Here is an 18,195-nt window from a genome sequence, read left to right as displayed (position 1 = left end):
GACTATAAAAGTGAGGCCAGATGTGATTTACTACAATAAACTGTTTGCTTTGGGACAATGAAGTGGTAACGCTGACAGAGTAGTATTCCATTTGACTTTACAAGCTGGATGCTTTTTTCTTTTAAAAAATGATAACTGCTCAGCTGGAAGTAAAATGATTTCTCATGCTGCCCTGGAAACAGACATTAAGTTACTGCAGTAATACTTCTGGAAAAGAAACAGCTAATGGAAAGGATTTGATGGAAATATAGGAAATTAACTCAAATATTTCAAGCTTCATATACAGGCAAGTGGCTTCTGTTGGCTTCAGTGAACACAGCCAAGGGAAGAATTTTGCCCTAATACAAGAACACATAAGATCCATTATTACATACACAGTTGAATGGAAAGAATGAGTGCATCATGTGGGCCTGATTAACGTCACTCCTTGTTTAAACTATTTTTCTGTTTGACATTGATTCCCGCCCCCTCCCCCCCATTTCATTTACTGAATATGGTCCTATATTCTAAGAGGAGAGAGTTATTTCTGTTTCTACAACAGTTTATATTGATTCAATTATCCACAATAAGAGAGCCCATTTATTTCTTTAAATGCAATTTGTCAACAGAGAGAACACATTGTATTTGAGTGACCAGTCAATGAAACTTAGCTGGAACTTTATATCAGTCTGTCCCGGTGGGGGTGTTGCTCTAGATGTAAACAGACATGAATCAAATTAACTAAAACTCAGAATGTATAAGTGATGTGAGCAGGTTAGTTCTCAGTGTCTGAACACAAGTTACAATGGTCCAAAACAAAAAGCAGACTTGTTTCTTTTCTGTTACACTAACATGTGTACAAATATTTGTGTAACAACAAGGCAGGCGTTTAACAGCTTTCCAACAGCTCGGGCCCTGACCCTTTGGGAGGGGGAGGGGTCTAAAAGTTGCAAAGAACTGCATGAGTAGAGCAAGAGCAATACATAGGTGCTTGGAATATGGATCCAGAGATGCACATGGTCTATGCACTGTTGTGTAGACTAATCTTGGACATGAGGGACAGAGCCAGCCAGGCAGGAAACAGTTCTCCTATCCCAGTACATTTTTGAGGAGTAAAAAGTGTCTACATTCTACATTAATAGACTTCTGAGGATAGAGGACTGAGGATAGAGGAGTGGGGACAAAGAGGGGAGCACATCTCAATCTATTTTCTTGGACTTTTTTCATAAATAAGTAAATATTAAGTGATCTACAGACAAGGGAATTGATTCAATAGCAGTGGTTAGATCATTCAACCTGCAGCATGTGTGGCCACAGGTGGCAAGGGCAGCCTTTGTGTGTGGCATGCAGCAGATCAAGGAGGAGGCAGGAAGCATAGAACAACAAGTAGAAAGCAGAGCAGCAAACTGAGTAGGAGCAGAGAGGCAGTTCAGTAGAGGTGCACTGATACATGGGTCTGATATCGGATTGGCACCGATATAAAGAAAATTGGCTGTATTGGAAATCGGCCTGATGTGGCTGATAATGTGGCCAATAAATGGTCCATGCATGCACACAGCTGCAATGCAGCACATATACAGCAAGTAGCACAGCCCAGTAGCTTGGAGAGCTGCCTGCAGCTGGTAAGTCTGTTGTAGTGGATGGGGAAAGGAGAAGGTAAGGCATGTGAGGTGGCAGATCAAGGCCTCCACAGTGTGGAAGCGAGTGGAAGTGGGGCTGGGGCTAGCACTGACCAGCTGGGATGGGGTGGGGCAAGAGACAGTGCTGTGGCTCATATGCGGGGCAGGTGGGAGGCAGCTTCCACTGCTGCACGCACCCCAGGAGGGCATGGGGGAGTGGGGGTGTCCCCTGGATCTGTGTGCGGGGCTGGGACAGGGCAGGCTGCAGCTGCAGGCTAGGGTCGGGGCTGTTCTAGGCTCTTCCTGGCAGGAGCGCTGGGTCGGGCTGCGTTTGGGGCAGGCAGCAGTGGCACTGGCAGGGGACTGTTGGGGGTGGGCTACGGTGAATTTTGGGGAAACTACAGCTCCTCCCCCCCACCTCCCCCCGGTAGCCTCCTCCCAGCACCGCTGCCACCCACCCCAAGCATAACCTGGCCCAACCCCTGCTGGGAAGAACCCCGCACAGCCCCAGCCTACAATGGCAACCCCCCAGCACAGATCCACGGGGCACATGCCGCCCCTGTTCCCTCCCGAAGTGCACACAGCAGCAGGAGCTCCCCCCCCCTCCAGATGAGCTGCAACTCCATCCCGTGCCCCGGCCTGGCTGGGCATCGCCTCCCCCAGCCCCTGCCCTACCCCCACTCCCACCCTCACAATGGGGGCCTTGACCAACAGACTTACCAGCTGCATGCAGCTCTCCACACTGTATCAGAAATTGGACCGGTATTGGCCAGTATGCCTCCTTAAAAATCAGCTATCAGTATTGGGCCCAAAAATCTCTATCGGTGCACCCCTACAGATCAGGCAAGAGAAAGAGATTGGTATGGCTTTCAGGGAGGGCCACCACCAAGCTAGGATATGAGCAACAGGTTCAAGTTTCTGAATTAGGCAGAATAGAGCCTTGAACCTGGGATCCCATATTCCCAAGAGAATGTCTTCACTATTCTGGGGTGATTCTTTGTTTTGAATAGAAAATTCATCTTGAAGCCAGCTAACATCCCCAGTGAATTTTCATTGAAATCAATTATTTCCATTAAAAGTTTAAATTTCAATTGCAATGCCTACCAGCTCTAACTAGGGACCTGATCCAAGTCCATTTAACTCAATGGACAGACTCCCATTGATTTTACTTGGCTTCATATTAGGCTTTAGCTGTTGTTTTTTGTCTTCAAAATTCTTTCATATGCAGAAAAAGAATGAAAAGTAGGGCAGGTTTTAATGTGAAGACATAACAATTCTTTGTAGCAATTTGTACAAGAAGAAAAATAGGTAAGATTTGCCACCTTTTTTAAAGACCAGCCCTGTTGATAAAAGCAATTTTTATTTTTTTAAGAAACAACTGATAATCCCAAATACTCAAGATTTTGCCCCAGCAGGTTTCTGAAAAGTTGTGGTAGGATAGGGACTGATTGAGTCTCCAGTCCTATAAGTTCACAAAATCGTGTGGATTTATTTGTGTACATAAGGACTTGTACTCCCTGAAAAAGCCAAAGGAACCCGAGTCAGGAGTCTTCAGGTCAGAAGGATGTGATTATGGAGGAATGGTTTCAGGTAGCCTATGGAAAGTAACAAATGATTAATTAGTTACTGCTAACTGGTTTTGGGAGTGAAAAGTGCAAAGTATAAAAAGTTTTTATACTTCTGGGGCCACCCATGCTGGCCCCAGAAGTATAAAAACCTGCCCTGTGCTGGCCCAGCAGTATAAAAAGCTGCCCAGGTGAGCAACTCAGGGCTACATGCCCTCAGGAGCTTCCAAGGCCCAGCCACTTGGTATCTGGGGACACTCCCCCTTGTGCCAGCTGAACTGTGGAAGCAGCCCTGACCTGGATTGGCTCCTGCCCCATCTACCCACTGTAGCAGTCTGGCAGTGGGGACTGCTGCCTGGCTGTGACCTGCTGCCACCTACCCCTTGGACCTGCGACCCCATGGCTGCACGCCTGCCAGACCTGGATGGGGTGCCCACGCTCTGCCATCTGGGCAGCTATTGCCCAGATGTACTCCTTGTGGTGGCCCGCTCTGAACTGTCCAACTGTGTCCTCTTGGCCCCAAATAGCCAGCAGGTCAACCACCTTATCTGCCCTCCAGCTAGGTCCCCAACACTGGCCCTGGACAGGCTCCTCTGCCCAGGTCTCACCACTTGTCTCACCAGCAGAGATCCTGGTGTTCCCTGTTTAAAAAATTGTGAATTCTCTGATAAGAAACCCAAATTCTCTAATTAAAATACCCAAAATAGTGTTCTTTCGCTATTAAAATGAAATGCCACTATATATAGAAAGATCAGTTGGGCAATATTTTATTTATATATTTACAAGTTTAAAGCAATTTGGAAGCCTACCAGTGCCTCTATCATCACAATAAATTCTAAAGTCTATACACTTTGGCATTTACTTTTGGATTTTTCTCATAGAAAAATCAGAGCCACCCCTACCCCCTTCGCTCACCAGGATGTGCAGCACTGGTCTGCCAGTTCCCTGCCCCTACCCTTGCCCCTCACTTTCAACCTACAGCCTGCCCCCTACCCCTGTCCCCTCACCCCTGACCCACAGGGCCAGGTATGTGGGTGAGGGGTTTGTGGGGGTGGCCTGGAGGTGTGGGGTTTGTGGGTGGATTGTAGGGGTACTGTGAGTGTGGGAGACTGTATGGGGGGGGCTGCTCAGGAGGTGTGGGTCCCCTGCCCTCCACAAGGCACAGTCCCCCCCGCACAGCTCATGGACTGTCCCCACCCAGGGGCCACAGCTTCCACCCACAGGGGCTACAGCCCCCCTCGCAGGGCCAAAAGCTCACCTGCAAGAGCTACAAAACACCTCCCCACCGCAGGGGTAGAGCCCCCCCTGCAGGGCCCAGAGCCCCTACAGGGGCCACAGCCCCCTTCTCCCTGCAGGGCCCACATGCTCCCCCTGCAGGACCTAGAGCCCCCTGTACCCTCTGCACAGCCTCACCCCAACCCCAGCCCTGACACATGGCTTACAGCTCACCCACAGTAGCAGTAGCCATCGGGGCACTCAGGGCCTCCTGGCATGGTGCAGGGCAGTGCGGCTCAGCCCCAGCAGCCTGGCACCCGGCACTGCCTCTGCCACAAATATGCAACATGGGGAATTTTGTTTTTGTTCTCAGCGTGCCTCTTGTGTCTCAAACTGCTTTGAGACATAGCAGGAGGCATGTGCGGGCTTGTCTGGACACCCCCATGATGATTATGAATATTATACTTAAATTACTATAGCAATTAAATCAGTATCTGAAAGGACAGGATGTTTTCCAGAGCAAAATTAAATATATTTACTTGTTTATCAATAGTCACTTCATTCTAATAGATCAGATCAGGCTTTAATGAACTTTGTTATAACACGATTTAACAGATACAAACACATGTGAAGTCGCTCTTGTAAACTGGATATGTCACCTGTTCTGTGTAAGCAAACCAAACAGTTCATGGTAATTTTTTTGCAGCCATTTGAACCTAGAACTCAGAAGAGGCTGAACTGCCAACTAAGTTATCACTATTCTATAGATAGGTTTTAGATGAGTCTTCCAGAATGAAAACACCCGACTACGCGACCCAGAATGGGATTCACTCTCATGGAAGTGCCATGCTCTGAACAGCAATCCCTGCTGATCCTGGGAACGCTGGGAGCCAGCGGGCACAATGCTGGTTGGAGCAGCCTGCACGGTTACGGTAACAAGCACCGTCTACCATCAGCTTGTGACAATTGGGGGGTAACCAGGTAGGGCGCAGCAGCGCACAACCCAGCTCCTGACTTTCTCAAACACTTTTGGACAGGAGGGTTTAAGGCTGGATGGATTCCTATTAGAAAAGCTGCATACACTGGCAGTATTCCTGGGAAGGCTTTGCAACTACTTTTATTGCTTTAGGAAAACATCTGTCTGGCTCCCTACTCATTTATTTTGCCCAAATCAGTACCTGCTGTGGCAGTTTTTCCTCTGCTTTGTGGGTCTCTCTTTCTCGCTGAACAAATCTCCCGCTTGCCGCTCGCTCTGCCAGTTCCCTGGCTCCTGCTCCGCGCACGGACGAATTGTGAAGGGAGCAGCAGGGCGGGAGCTCTGCAGAAGTCAAGCAAGACACTTTACTTGGAGGTGTTTGTTTTGCAACCTTTGACATGAACCCGCCGCTTTCCGGCCCCTTCCTGTTTTCTCCCCGCAAGACGTATACTTCCTCGCCCGCGGGGCCGGCCCCGCCCTCACGCCGACCAGCAAGGAAACCGCAAGGTACAAACAGACTCCCCACGTGGCCCCTCCCGCCTCGCACATCCGGGTCACTTCGCATCTACTTCCGGGGCGGGGCGCTGCCTTCCGGCCCGGCCCCTCCCCGCCCCGTCGAGGAGCTGTCTCCCGGGAGCGCGGGCTGGGCTGGGCTAGGCCTTCCCGAGTCGCCCCGCGGGTGGGTGGCGAGAAGCGGAGATGAGCGGCGCGGAGCCGGCCGCGGGGGAGGCGGGAGCCGCGCTGGAGCCCCCCGGCCCGCGGCCGCTCGCGCCAGGTACGAGCGGGGCTCAGTCCCCTCCTGCGAGCCCGGCCTGGCCGCCTGCTGGTGTCGGGGGAGCCTGTGGCTTGTGCGGGGGGCACGGGGTGACTCGAGAAGGGGACGGGAGCGAGGAGCGGAGGCTCCAAACGAGCGAGCTCACCGCCGGCCCTCCGGCAAGTGCCAGGAGCCAGTGGACGCTGCCCAGTGAAACTGCCCCAGACGTGGGCGGAGCGGGGACAGGTCCGCAAGCCCTGGAGGGCCTCCACCCGCAGCCTCCTTCAGGGCCAGGTGCATCAGAAGCCCGGCTCCGGATTTGGTGGGGTCAGGGGTGGGGAGGGCCTGAACAAGAAGGTGCAGCCAGGGCCTGAGCTGGAGGAAGTGGTGTGGGGGCTGCAGGTGGGTGCCCTCGCAGATGTCCATGGAGCTCCACTGATCTGAGAGGTCTTCCTAGCTGTGCTTACAAATAAGCATTTGAATCTGTTTTTTGTTTGTTTGTTTTTTTAAACAACCGGGTACTGCAGAAATTAGGTGGGGCCCCTCAGCACAAGCCCTCAACAAGAGCTCCACGCACAGGCATAAATGTTGTGGGAAGGTCTAGGTACAAAGAGGCGAAAGACAGAGTCCTCTATGATTTACAGTATTGGCTATCAGAAGTTTAAGCTGGTCAAGTGATAGAGCTGGTTTAACTGGTTTCTTTTCTTCTTTGTCTTGGTACGTTGAATGGTCACTTCAGATTGTTTTGTAAGTTTTTTGGTTTTTGTTAATAGTTGATCAGCTCTCTTCTCTCATCTGCTTTTTTCCCATATTGTAGCTTGGCATGAACTTCTACTATGAGGAGGGGGGACAAGCATAAAGTATTAAGAGTTTGAAATCTGTGTTTCATTGCAGACACCCCAAATTAGGCTTTAATGTGCAAAATCTTATTGACTTAAGAAATATTTAAATGGTGGTATCAATTCCCAGTGTTTGTTGGTGCAGTTCTAATGATACTGTTTCTTGGTGCAGGCTCTAATGATGCATCTCCAGATGAAGGACTAGTTGAAGATCTGTGTCTTGTAGACGAGAGAGCTGTGGAGCAGCTAGCCGAAGGATTGATTTCTCATTATTTGCCTGATCTTCAGCAATCGAAGCAAGCTCTACAAGAGCTCACGTAAGCAAAATTAGAAAAGCATCTTTTTGTACTTCCATGCATTTTCTACTGATGAATTCTACAGAGAAATGTTTATGTTTACAGAAGCTGGTAAAATTTTATTATAGTATGGTCTTCATATAGAAGACTTGCTTTGAGCAAAAAACCTGCCGTGTCATCTACCAGAATTTACACTAAAAGTGTTTTTAAAATTAAACACTGAAAACCCCTAAGTTGTTCCTGCTTCTAAATACCATATTTACTTGAATGTAAGATGAGGTTTAAAGCTCCTTGTCTTGCATTCACATCCACAGAAACCTCATTAACTACATGGTCTATCTTTGAATTGCTGCTAAAAGCAGCATGTTATTCAGTAATGGAAACCAACTAGGATTCTGATTAAATGCAGCCAACACTGAGCATTACTATAAAACACATGGCCCATATTGGGCAAATGCACTGATGCAAACCTTTTTTTTTTTTTTATTCAGAAAATATAAAATATATATTTCTCTCTCCACACCGCCTCCTTTTGTCAATATCTCACAATAAACAATATCATACATGAATCAATAATGCATGACACAATCGTGGGAACTTCCCATCTCCTTTCTCCATCACAGTTTCTTCACAATTGGATCACCAGATCCTCTTTATACATAATCATCAATTCAATCCAAGACAATACATTTTGCTCTTTTCTCATACAGGTTCTTGGGACACTTTCAACATTTATAATACATCCTCATATTTTACACAATCTTTCCCTGTGGTCTAGTATTTTCCTTCCTTTTATTTGCCTTTAACACATTTTCCACACCTCTTTATTTATAGCATACATAATTCACTTGTATCAGTACTACTGTTTTCCCCACTTTCTGTTTTCACCTTTCCCTGATTCCCGAGGCATTTCCTTTCCCTACTTCCCGACGCTCTTTCTTTCCCTCCTCTCTCTCCCTTCTTCTTTTCTTTCCCTACCCTTACCCTATCCCGGCTGGCTGGAGTAATTCCTGCCACTGAATGCCTTGCCATGCCCTACTCCCTTCGCCCTTTTCTCCCTTTCCCTTTATGTAGTCCTTAATCTCATAATACCCCAGCTGTCAGCATTTCCTTTGTGTAAAGCATACCCCCTTCCCTACCAACAAGCACCTCATTTTCCATAATGCTACCCTCATCCCCATCAAAATCACCTGCACATCCCATTGCCTTTCTCCTTGTTTCACCAGTCCGTACACCGCGCTCTCACAGGACACCCCCTGTGCCCACCCCATCGCCCTTAGAAACTTCCCTACTCTTCCCCATACCCTTCTTGCAAATGCGCACTCCCAAAAAATGTGATGCACCGTTTCTTCCTTTGTACAGAACTCCCTTGGGCATTCTGCCGATCTCACCAGCCTCCATCGGTATAATACTTCTCTGACTGATAACACCCGCCTAACTATACACCACGCTATTTCCCTGTGAAACCCTTTCCACCTTGCGTCTTCCATTCCCCTCCACACCACTCTCACCTGTTCCCATGCCAAATTCCCCACGTCCGTTAACCCATCTTCCTCCCTAATTGCGTTGAAAATTACCCTCACCTTTTGTAATCCTTCCACCCCCCGTTTCACCAAACCCTTTGCCCTGATGAATGCCGCCAGCCTATCCACGTGCTGTGATGGTTTCCCTGCCCACGTGCCTGTCCACCTTTCTCCGAATACCCCCCATGCCCTCAAAACTCTACCTCCCCAGTACTTTACCCATTTCCCCACTATTCCTTCCCCTCTCCGTGCCTCCCTGACTAATGCCGCTACCCCGTGCCCATATATGAACGTTTCCACCTCTGGAAAACCCCCTCCCCCTTGCTCCTCCGCTTTATAAAGCTCCCTATGTGCTACCCTCTCTCCCTTAATTCCCCAGAAAAACGCACACAGTTCCCTTTGTATCCCCCTCGCTTGCCTCCACGATGGAGGATATACCCACCCTACAAACAGCAGGATCGGTAAGATCACCGACTTGATTAGCTTTACCTTCCCCATCTTTGACAAACCTCTCCATCCCCATATTCCCAGCACTTTTCTAACCTGTCCCCACACTTCTCCCCACGCTGTTTCCCCTTTCCCATCTTTCTCAAAACTTATCCCTAATATTTTTTGTCCTCTCTCTACCACCTGCAACCCATATTCCTCCAGACCCTCCCAGTTCCTTGTTCCCCATATCTTACTCTTCCCTCTATTTAATCTTGCTCCGGCTGCCCTTCCGTACTCTTCCATATGCTCCAGCACCCTCCTCACTGACCTTCTGTCCCTCACCAAAAATGTCACGTCATCCATATATAGCAGCGCTTTCACTTCTCCTCCACCTGGTATCTTTATCCCCTGAATTTGGTTGTCCCGTTTTATCTTCCTTCCTACCGCCTCTATGCCACACGCAAAAAGCCCTGGTGACAATGGGCATCTCTGCCTTACCCCTACCTCTATTTTAATCTCCTCCCCCATATGTCCCTTTAACAGCACCCTACTGAAAGCCCCCCGGTACACTTCCCTCACCCATCCTATGTATTTTCTTGGAAAACCCATCTTTTCCAACACCCTGAACAAATACCCGTGCCTAACCCTATCATATGCTTTTTCCAGATCCAGGTTTCCCACCACTGTGTTCCAGTTCCTATCCCTCACATACTCTATTATGTCCCTCACCACCCAGTGTGTTCACTGGTGCAAACCTACCATAAGGATAGATTAGTACACGATATGTGAATAAGATGCATGGTATTGTCTGTTGCACTCTGTCCCTCTCAGTGGTGACTCTTCAAGTCATAGTGAGCCACTACATTGAATACATTTCAAGGTCCTCTTTATTCCCACAGCTGAGCTCTGCCTTTTCTTTCTGATTTCCAGTGATTCTTGTTTCTTCACCAGCCTTCAATATCTGGCAAACATCACCAAATGGGGTCCCAATCAGTTCACCCAGAATCCCTCTGTTGTCTCCTCTCTCAGCCTGTTGTATATGATTAGTGTGGCCCTGCCAGCTATGAGGTGGAGCTGGCCAGGTTGCCCTGTGCCTCATTTGCATATATATTTTTGGACTATCCCAGGACTTGACAAGTATACCTAGTTCCAGTCATAAGCGGGGGGCTAGTTACACATAGATCCTTTGTGGAGGGAGAGATATTTGAAGTACATGCCCATACTGAGCAGTGCTGAGCTGTAGGGTCATCATGACTTGAAGTGCTGTTGACCGCTGGGGCCCAGCCCAATGAACTATATGGTAAACCAGGAGTTATTTTTGATTTGACCTAATAGTTTGTACTCTCAGTGATAGGGGATTGTTCTCAGGCTTTCCCTCTATTTTGCTTCTACAGCCTTTTGGTTAGGGGCAAGTGAGACTAGGGAGCATCTGAACTCCAAAGCCTCTGGGTTTGGGACTTGCACATAGAATGCCTTCCATGGATTTGGGAGTATCTGAAGCCCCAGACTGAAGAGTCTGGGAGAGAGGATAATTGTCAATGGTAACGCTATGCAGACTTGAACAATTGAGCTCTGCTCTGTCCAAATTTGGAACTTAATTCGGAACTGATTTGGCCTCAGGAAAAAAAAAAAGTTTGTGTCATATATGAATGAAAGTGCTGCTTAAAAGTGAGTTTATGGAGTACCTGTGCTAAAACTTGCAGCAGTTTCAAAAAAGGTGAAATACATCAATTCTGGATTAACTAAATCTATATGTACCTGTCTATTTGCAAATTACTGCAGGCCTGTCAAAATCAGTTTTTTCAAATTTGCTCCTCACTTCTATGTTCTCAGGGAGAGTAGGGTCTAGCAGCAGGGTGAGGAAGGGGCTGCCGGGGGAAGAAATTGAGGGGACAGAGGGCAAGGGGGCCACTGCCCCACTCCCCCCCCCCCCCCCCCCAATTTATTTTCCCTACTGTATTAGCGGGAGGGGGACAGAAATTCAAGGCAAACCTCCAGTAAGTAGATTCTGTACCTGGAAAAGTATAACAAGTTTATAATTTTTCAATATGTAGAATCTAATTATTGAGGGATTGTCTTATATTTGGGGTCATCTTATATTTGAGTAAATATAGTACTTGTATTCTTTCTCTAGAGAAATGTCTTGTATTATATAATTATCTGAAAATAGTGATTTTTTTTTTTTTTAATCAAGCTTTTTTTACCATTAAATTTGCATTAATAGTCAATGTATTAAGAGTTTACTGAAGAGGAAACACTAACATTTCATATAGAAACTGCTCTTTGATTTCTTATGTGCATTTAGTCTTTCTGTTTTATTTCAGACAGAACCAAGCAGTGTTATTAGACACATTAGAACAAGAAATCTCAAAATTCAAGGAATGTAATTCCATTCTTGATATCAACACCTTGGTAAGTCTACTATATTACAAGACAAACTTGTATCGCTGTGTAGTAGAGGTGCACCGAAACATTGGTCCAGTATCGGATTGGCACATGCTGCCCCCCCCCCCCCCCCCCCCCCCCCCCGGGTGAGTGGTGGGTGCTGCCAGACAAGCAGCCGAGCACCAGACCAGTGGCTCCTGGACCAACGGTGCGCAGCAGCAGGAGCTGCCTTTCCCGCCACCCCATGCTATGACCCCCAGACGAGCCACAGTTCCGTCCCACGCTCACCCTGCCCTGGCTGGCTAATGCTTGCCCCAGCCCCACTCCTCCCTCACTACAGGGACTTTGATCTGCCCCCCACACCCCTTCCCTTCCCCCTCCCCTTCCACCACACCAGACTTACCAGCTGTACACAGCTGTCCAAGCTGCCGGGTTGACATTGGAAGCCAGATCGCTATTGGCTGATATACCTCCTTAAAAATCAGCTAGTGGTATTGGCCCCCAAAATCTCTATCGGTGCACCCCTAAAATGGACTACTAATGAACATTATTACGTCAGTGGTTCTGCTTTTTTAAATAGGTATTTTTAGAAATCTGGGGCAAATCATGCTCATTTGAATATCATAAACATAACCGAATCTGTATAGCTCTTATTATATGAGAAGAGAGAGAGTGCCAGTCGGTATGTGCCCTGGAGAGGAGGACTTAGTGAATGTAGACTGGAGGAGTCCATCTGTACAAAACCAGTAGCCAAAATCAGTGCCTGGCTTCCCCTTTTGCACTTAGTCACAGACTGTGCACAGGGATCAGAATCTGGCCCTTTGGTTTAGGTTTAAGTTTGTGTTTGATACCTGGGCTTGCAGAGATTTTTATGATCACAGGAGTCACAGCTGTGCTTCATAACTACCATGGGATCTAAGGGAATTAGTAAGCAACTTTATATGCAGTTAAGATATCTGAGAGTAGCTTATCATTTGAAAAAAGACATTTAAGTGATCATAAAGTAGGTGTAAGATTTAATTATGTGGGGCCACATAAGGAAGGTTTACTTTTAGGAAAAGCGCTTGCTGAACTTCAGCAACACTAGGATTTAAATTTAAATTTTACATAATAGAGCATAAAAGTGATAGTATGTTTTTCACCTGCACCGATCTTTAACTCAGTATAGTAGTATGTTTCTTTTGATGTACATTCATAAGTATGAATGTTATTATGTACAATAATAGTTAAAAACTTGAATACATAGAATACATTCAAGCTAATTTCAAAGCTTTTTGGTGCTGTTTTGGGTGATAACTTAATAAAGCTATGTCTGGACTGACTAAGATGTTGATCCTGAATATTGTCTTTAAGTTGTCTTGTCTTTTTGGAAGTTTTTAGAAGCCAAACATTATCACAGCAAGTTAGTGAACATTAGAAAAGAGATGCTGATGCTCCATGAAAAGACTTCAAAGTTGAAAGTGAGTGAACTTTGCATCTTCACTTTGTCTGTTAACATGGAAGTTTAACAGCATTTTATGAATGTTCTTATTCAGTGCCTTTAATGTGTGGTTAAAGTGTGCAGATAGAAACTTCCTCTTTTCTGGCAGTTGTATTTTCAGTGCCAATGAAACAAGCTGTCCCCAGCCCATGGGCCAGATCCAGTCCCCAGTGCCATATCATGTGACCCACAAGGTTCCCCATGGTTCTGTGGGTATCCCCATGGGCTGTAGTCCTTCATGGTGAATCAGGCACTTAGAATAGTGTGGGACCTCTGGAACCTAATCCTGGTCGGTTGGAAGAGGTACAAAGCCCAATCCAGCCTTCAGAACAGCCCTGTGCCTTCCATCTGGCTGGCAGGACCAAAACTACGAGCACCACTGTAATATTCCAACTGCTGCATAATTTTTAGTGATCTATTGGGCTGCTAAGCAAAAATTGTCAGTCCTGATTTCATTCTGGCATTAAGTTTTGTTTTCCCGTCTTGTCCAGCAAGATCCAAGTCATCTGTAGAGAAAACAGTTTGTATAGTGTGTAACTCCTTTGGTAGGGGTAGCATTAGTGTGATTTGGAGGAATTCGGTTTATAGCTGTCCTAGATACATGCATCGCCATGATGCAGGGACAAGTATAAGGAGCATAGAATAAAGGTAGTAAAAGAGAAGGGGCCCTTTGGATTAAGAGAACTATAGAAGTGTTCAGCAGGATTTCAGCCATTGATATGTGGATAATTTGCCTCATTTAAGTTGCAGTCCTCAAATCATGGACCTTTCTAATTGATTTTTGGCTTTTTTTTTTGGTGTAGAAGAGAGCACTTAAACTTCAGCAAAAGAGGCAAAAGGAGGAACTGGAACGAGAACAGCAACGTGAGAGGGAATTTGAAAGAGAGAAACAGCTGACGGCAAAGCCGGCTAAAAGGACATGAAAGCAGAACATGCATCAGCTTGTCTAAACTAATCACTTTTAAATTTTCTGGACTTGTTAAAACAGACTTAAACTAGTGAGCTAAAGTTGTTACAGGCAAGAGTTTACTGTATAGTATGTAAACTCCAAAATGCTAATAACCAATCAGTAAATCACTACTGTTCCACTTCAGCCATTCAGGATGCCTTCTTTTCCAATGCTATGCAGCTTAGTATTGTCCTAATGTGAACTTAGTTCTGGTACGTGCAGGGAATTTAAGCATCACAATTTGAATTACATACCTGTAAACTTTTCCACCTGTTCTGTTGCTGTTTAGCATATTGGCTGAGAAGTAGGTGTGCACTCTCTTGGGCTAAGTTGAATGTGGTGGCTGCAGTTGTGGGAGTTAACTTCTGGTCTGTGGGCACTGACTGGACCCCTCTAATGTTGCTTCTGATTCAGGCATTTTTGCTTCCTTGTTGGGGTGCTCTTACTCATTCTGGTCTTGTGTGCCAGTTGGGTATTGTGGATCCTCTCCTCATGTTGCTATGTAAAGAATCTCTTTAAACCATATCATAATATATACTGAACCTGTGCAAGAAGTCCAAATATCATCCTCCTACTGGCACCCCTTTCTCCACTCTACCCATGCTTAGGCTGAAGAGTCCTGTCTTTATGGAGGTGGGGAGCCCCATAGTTTATTTGGTTGACGTCTTTCATGTTACCAAATTTTGTAGCGACACCCTTTTAAGATCACTTCAAAGTGCCTCATCGGATGACCTTAATTTGAACTGGCAAGACTGAAGTTGTGGTAATGCATAGGAATGGGGACTAGTAAGAAGCCGAATCAATTGTGTTATTAAATGATCTCTATGGATTTAAAAACTGTAGGTCTCATTGCTTTGTATTAAACTCTAGCACATATTCAGCCATATGATCAGTAAAAATCCTTGCAGCAAATTGCTGATACAGTTGTTCCAGGTAAACCCTTGGACTTAAATGAGACTTGATTCATGTGGCTGCTCACTTTTCACCACTCTTGATGACACCTGATTTTGAAAAAAATGGTATCCATGGTCTCTTCTAAGTAAGGAGGGAGTATTAACATTTGTTTCTCTGAATGTAATTTTTTTTATATAAAAAATTTGGTACAGCTGCCTGTTAAATGAATGTATGCATTATCTAGAATGTTAAAGAAGCTTTAAACTATTCTATTCCTGCAGATGAACTAGTTTTTTTTTACCTTGGTATTCTTTTGAATTAACTTAAGTGAACATATATTGTCACCTGAGCTGACATCTATCAGAAAGTAAAATTAAGAGTAAACTCTGTAAAATTATTTACAAAAATGTATGGCAAGATATTAAAGGGACACAAGCAACTTAAATCTAATTGGTTTTTAAAAATAAAACAAAAGTTCTAAGTGCTATATAAGCCTGCTGTCATTTCCCAATTTTTATAATTTTACAATCGCATTTTGCCCATTTTTAAACTTTTCCTTGCTATGTATATGACCTATTCCAACAGGTATAATAGCAAAACCATGCATAAAACACAGTTTAATGCATGAAATGAACTGGGATGGAGACAACTTTTAACTCTCCAGTTACACTAATCTAAGGAGATACTTCTTGCAATAAAGGGTTCAAAAAATAAAGCCGGGTTTTTTTTAAGTTGTTGTGTCCCTTTTAACTGCAGGAGAATGGCTGAGTATGCTGTGGTTTTTATGTGTTTCTAAAAGAAATGTACAAAGAAACCTGAAGTCCATTTTTGGAGCAGAATGTATATATTAAAAGATTTAATTTTGTAAAGTAACTATAAAATTAGTTCTTATTAAAGTATAGGAAGAAACTAGATGTGTCAGTTAAAATCAAAGTTGATTTCCTTTATGAAAACTTACTGGCTTTGTGTCATCTGATAGAGCTTAATATTATGTTTTTTCCAGATAATTCATCAATAAATGGTTTCAGCTATAAGAGTGGGAGAGAGTACTGCTGAACTGGCAAGCATAGATTATTTTTAAATGTAAATAAAACTATATTCATTGATACTAGTAGATTCAGTAGAATGTAACTTTAGATTCATGTGTGAAGATCCAACACATTCATATAGCTCTCACAAAGGGAAGTGTTTTATTGTTCAAAAAACAAAACCAAAGCACTGTGATTTTGTTTTTGGCTATACAGAATAGAGAAGTTCAAACATTGAAATCATTGTTTAAACCAGGGCTATCAAACTCCAGCCAATGTATCCAACCAGTGGATCTAGTGTATGAGTCCCAGAGGAGCTAGAGCAGGTGCTGTATGTGACATGGATCCATTTTCATGGAAGATGCCTGTGCATGATTTATCATGGAGAAGTTGCTGCATGTCAGCTTCCATACGATTCTTGATAGAACAGGACCTTGACCCGATGTCATGGAGGCCAAGACAGTTGGAGACCTAATTCCACTGCGACCTTTGTCTACCTTTACAGTCATTGTGATTCTAACAACTTCTGCCTGCTCCACCGTTGAGGACTGGCTCAGGGCTGGACAGGCTTATTATAACAGCAGACTATACTCACTATGTCACAGCACTGTCAAAAGATATATCTGGCTTTTCAGGAAACAAACCATTGCCATTTGCTGTCCCCACCACATTCTGGTAGTGCTGCTGCTGCTTAGTCTGCAACTGCTTATTCAGGTGTTCAAAAATCGCAACATCATATCTGAAACCAGGCTCATGGTTTATCAAACAGTTGTGATCCACACCTTACTGTACAGAACTGAGACATGGACAGCAAGCATACAGGAGACATCTCAAGTTACTGAAGAAGTACCATCAAAGTTCCCTATGGAAGGTCCTTCAAATCCAGGGGGAAGGCAGATGCATCAACATTAGCGTCCTTTCACAAGCAAGCCCCACAAGCATTGAGGTAGTGATCGTTCAAGCAGCAACTTCACTAGGCTAGACACAACACTGGGATGCCCATCTCCAGAAGCAAGTTTTATTCTCCCAGCTCAGTCAAGGTGCGTGCTTAAGAGAAGGGCAGAGGAAGTGCTTCAAGGATATCCTCAACTTTAAAAACTGTAACCTCAACATTGACTCATGGGACACTATCACCCAGGACCGCCCCAAATGGAGGAAGAGTCTGCTGCAAGGATAGTACTTCAAAGCCTTACGATGACAACAGGAGACAAAAAAGTGGGAGTGGCAGAAGCAGTGTATTGGGAACCAAATCAAGAATCCAGAGCCACCCACCCCACTTGGATACACATGCCCAAGTTACAGCAGTCTGTCAATCCCAGATCAGCCTCATTGGTAATCTTTGGACCCACAGATAAAGCAATTGTGAAAGATGATCATCCTTGTGGATCCCAGAGCAGGTGCTGCCTGCAGTTTGGATTCTGAGCCAGTTGGAAAGGGGAATGCATGTAATGTGAATCTCAGAGTGACTAAGATAGGTGCCATATTCTCCATGAATCCTAGACTAACTGGAATGAACAGTGGGTATCCTGGAACAAACTGTGTCACATGGGGCCAGTCTGCATACAATGTGTTCATTCTTCTAGGTCTATTCAGATCCAGGGGCAGCACCAGGGACCAGATAATAGTGCTCCATGGGCTATAACTTTGTCACACCCATCTTAAACAATTTGTGTGGAATCATTTTGGATTAATTTGTCATCCATTGAAGAAGGCTATTCTGAAAGTAGCTTACGGTAGTACATGTAGAGAAAAGTAAAAATGTAGCATTTACTGCTTTTTTGGGAAATGAGATGGGGTACTTTCTATCCAAATGATGACAATTAAAAAAAAATTGCTGTGGCAAGTAGGACAGTATATTGAGGAGACTGGCTGTAAAATCTGATGTTCTGGTTGCTTTGTATTGAAATAATAAATACATAAGCTGTTGGTCGGTCAGAGATGTAACTTGGTTTCCTTATGAACAGTGCTGTTAAAAATTGTGTCTTTGTAGCACCCTTTAGTTCATGCTACTACGAAGATGTTTATTTAGCAATTAACTATTTTTTAATTGTGTATTACAGTTAAGTCAAACCATTATGACATGGAAAGGAAATATCCCAACTCAGCCACTCTGTCTAGAGCTCAACCTTCCAATATTCTGTTGCCTGGAACATCAAACTCTTTAATGGGCAAGTAATTAGTGTCTCCATCATTATTATTATGTTAAATAAATGTATATTGGGTTGATTTATTCCCTATTTGCACATTTGGGATAGTGCTGCTTG

At 45.0% G+C, this 18,195-nt stretch overlaps 1 protein-coding gene and 1 long non-coding RNA gene across 2 annotated transcripts; one reads left to right on the top strand and one right to left on the bottom strand.

Moving 5' to 3' along the window:
* Positions 1-502: 502 nt before the first annotated feature.
* LOC109280603 (uncharacterized) lies at positions 503-5,903 on the bottom strand. The gene is made up of 3 exons (XR_002086977.2): positions 5,557-5,903; positions 2,319-3,193; positions 503-690 (listed from the first exon to the last, which is right to left on the bottom strand). It is a non-coding gene; the product is annotated as an uncharacterized LOC109280603 (long non-coding RNA).
* A 49-nt stretch (positions 5,904-5,952) lies between these two features.
* Positions 5,953-17,866, top strand: BLOC1S6 (biogenesis of lysosomal organelles complex 1 subunit 6). The gene is made up of 5 exons (XM_006259369.4): positions 5,953-6,129; positions 7,120-7,264; positions 11,520-11,607; positions 12,954-13,040; positions 13,864-17,866. Exons 1-5 carry the CDS (start codon positions 6,054-6,056, stop codon positions 13,981-13,983), a joined length of 516 nt encoding a protein of 171 aa, XP_006259431.1. The 5' UTR covers positions 5,953-6,053; the 3' UTR covers positions 13,984-17,866.
* The last annotated feature ends 329 nt before the right edge of the window (positions 17,867-18,195 follow it).

This window comes from Alligator mississippiensis, chromosome 11, assembly GCF_030867095.1.
Source record: "Alligator mississippiensis isolate rAllMis1 chromosome 11, rAllMis1, whole genome shotgun sequence".
NCBI classification, from domain to species: domain Eukaryota; kingdom Metazoa; phylum Chordata; order Crocodylia; family Alligatoridae; genus Alligator; species Alligator mississippiensis.
The sequence above is the reverse complement of the archived record's forward strand: the minus strand, read 5'-3'. Positions and strand labels throughout refer to the sequence as shown.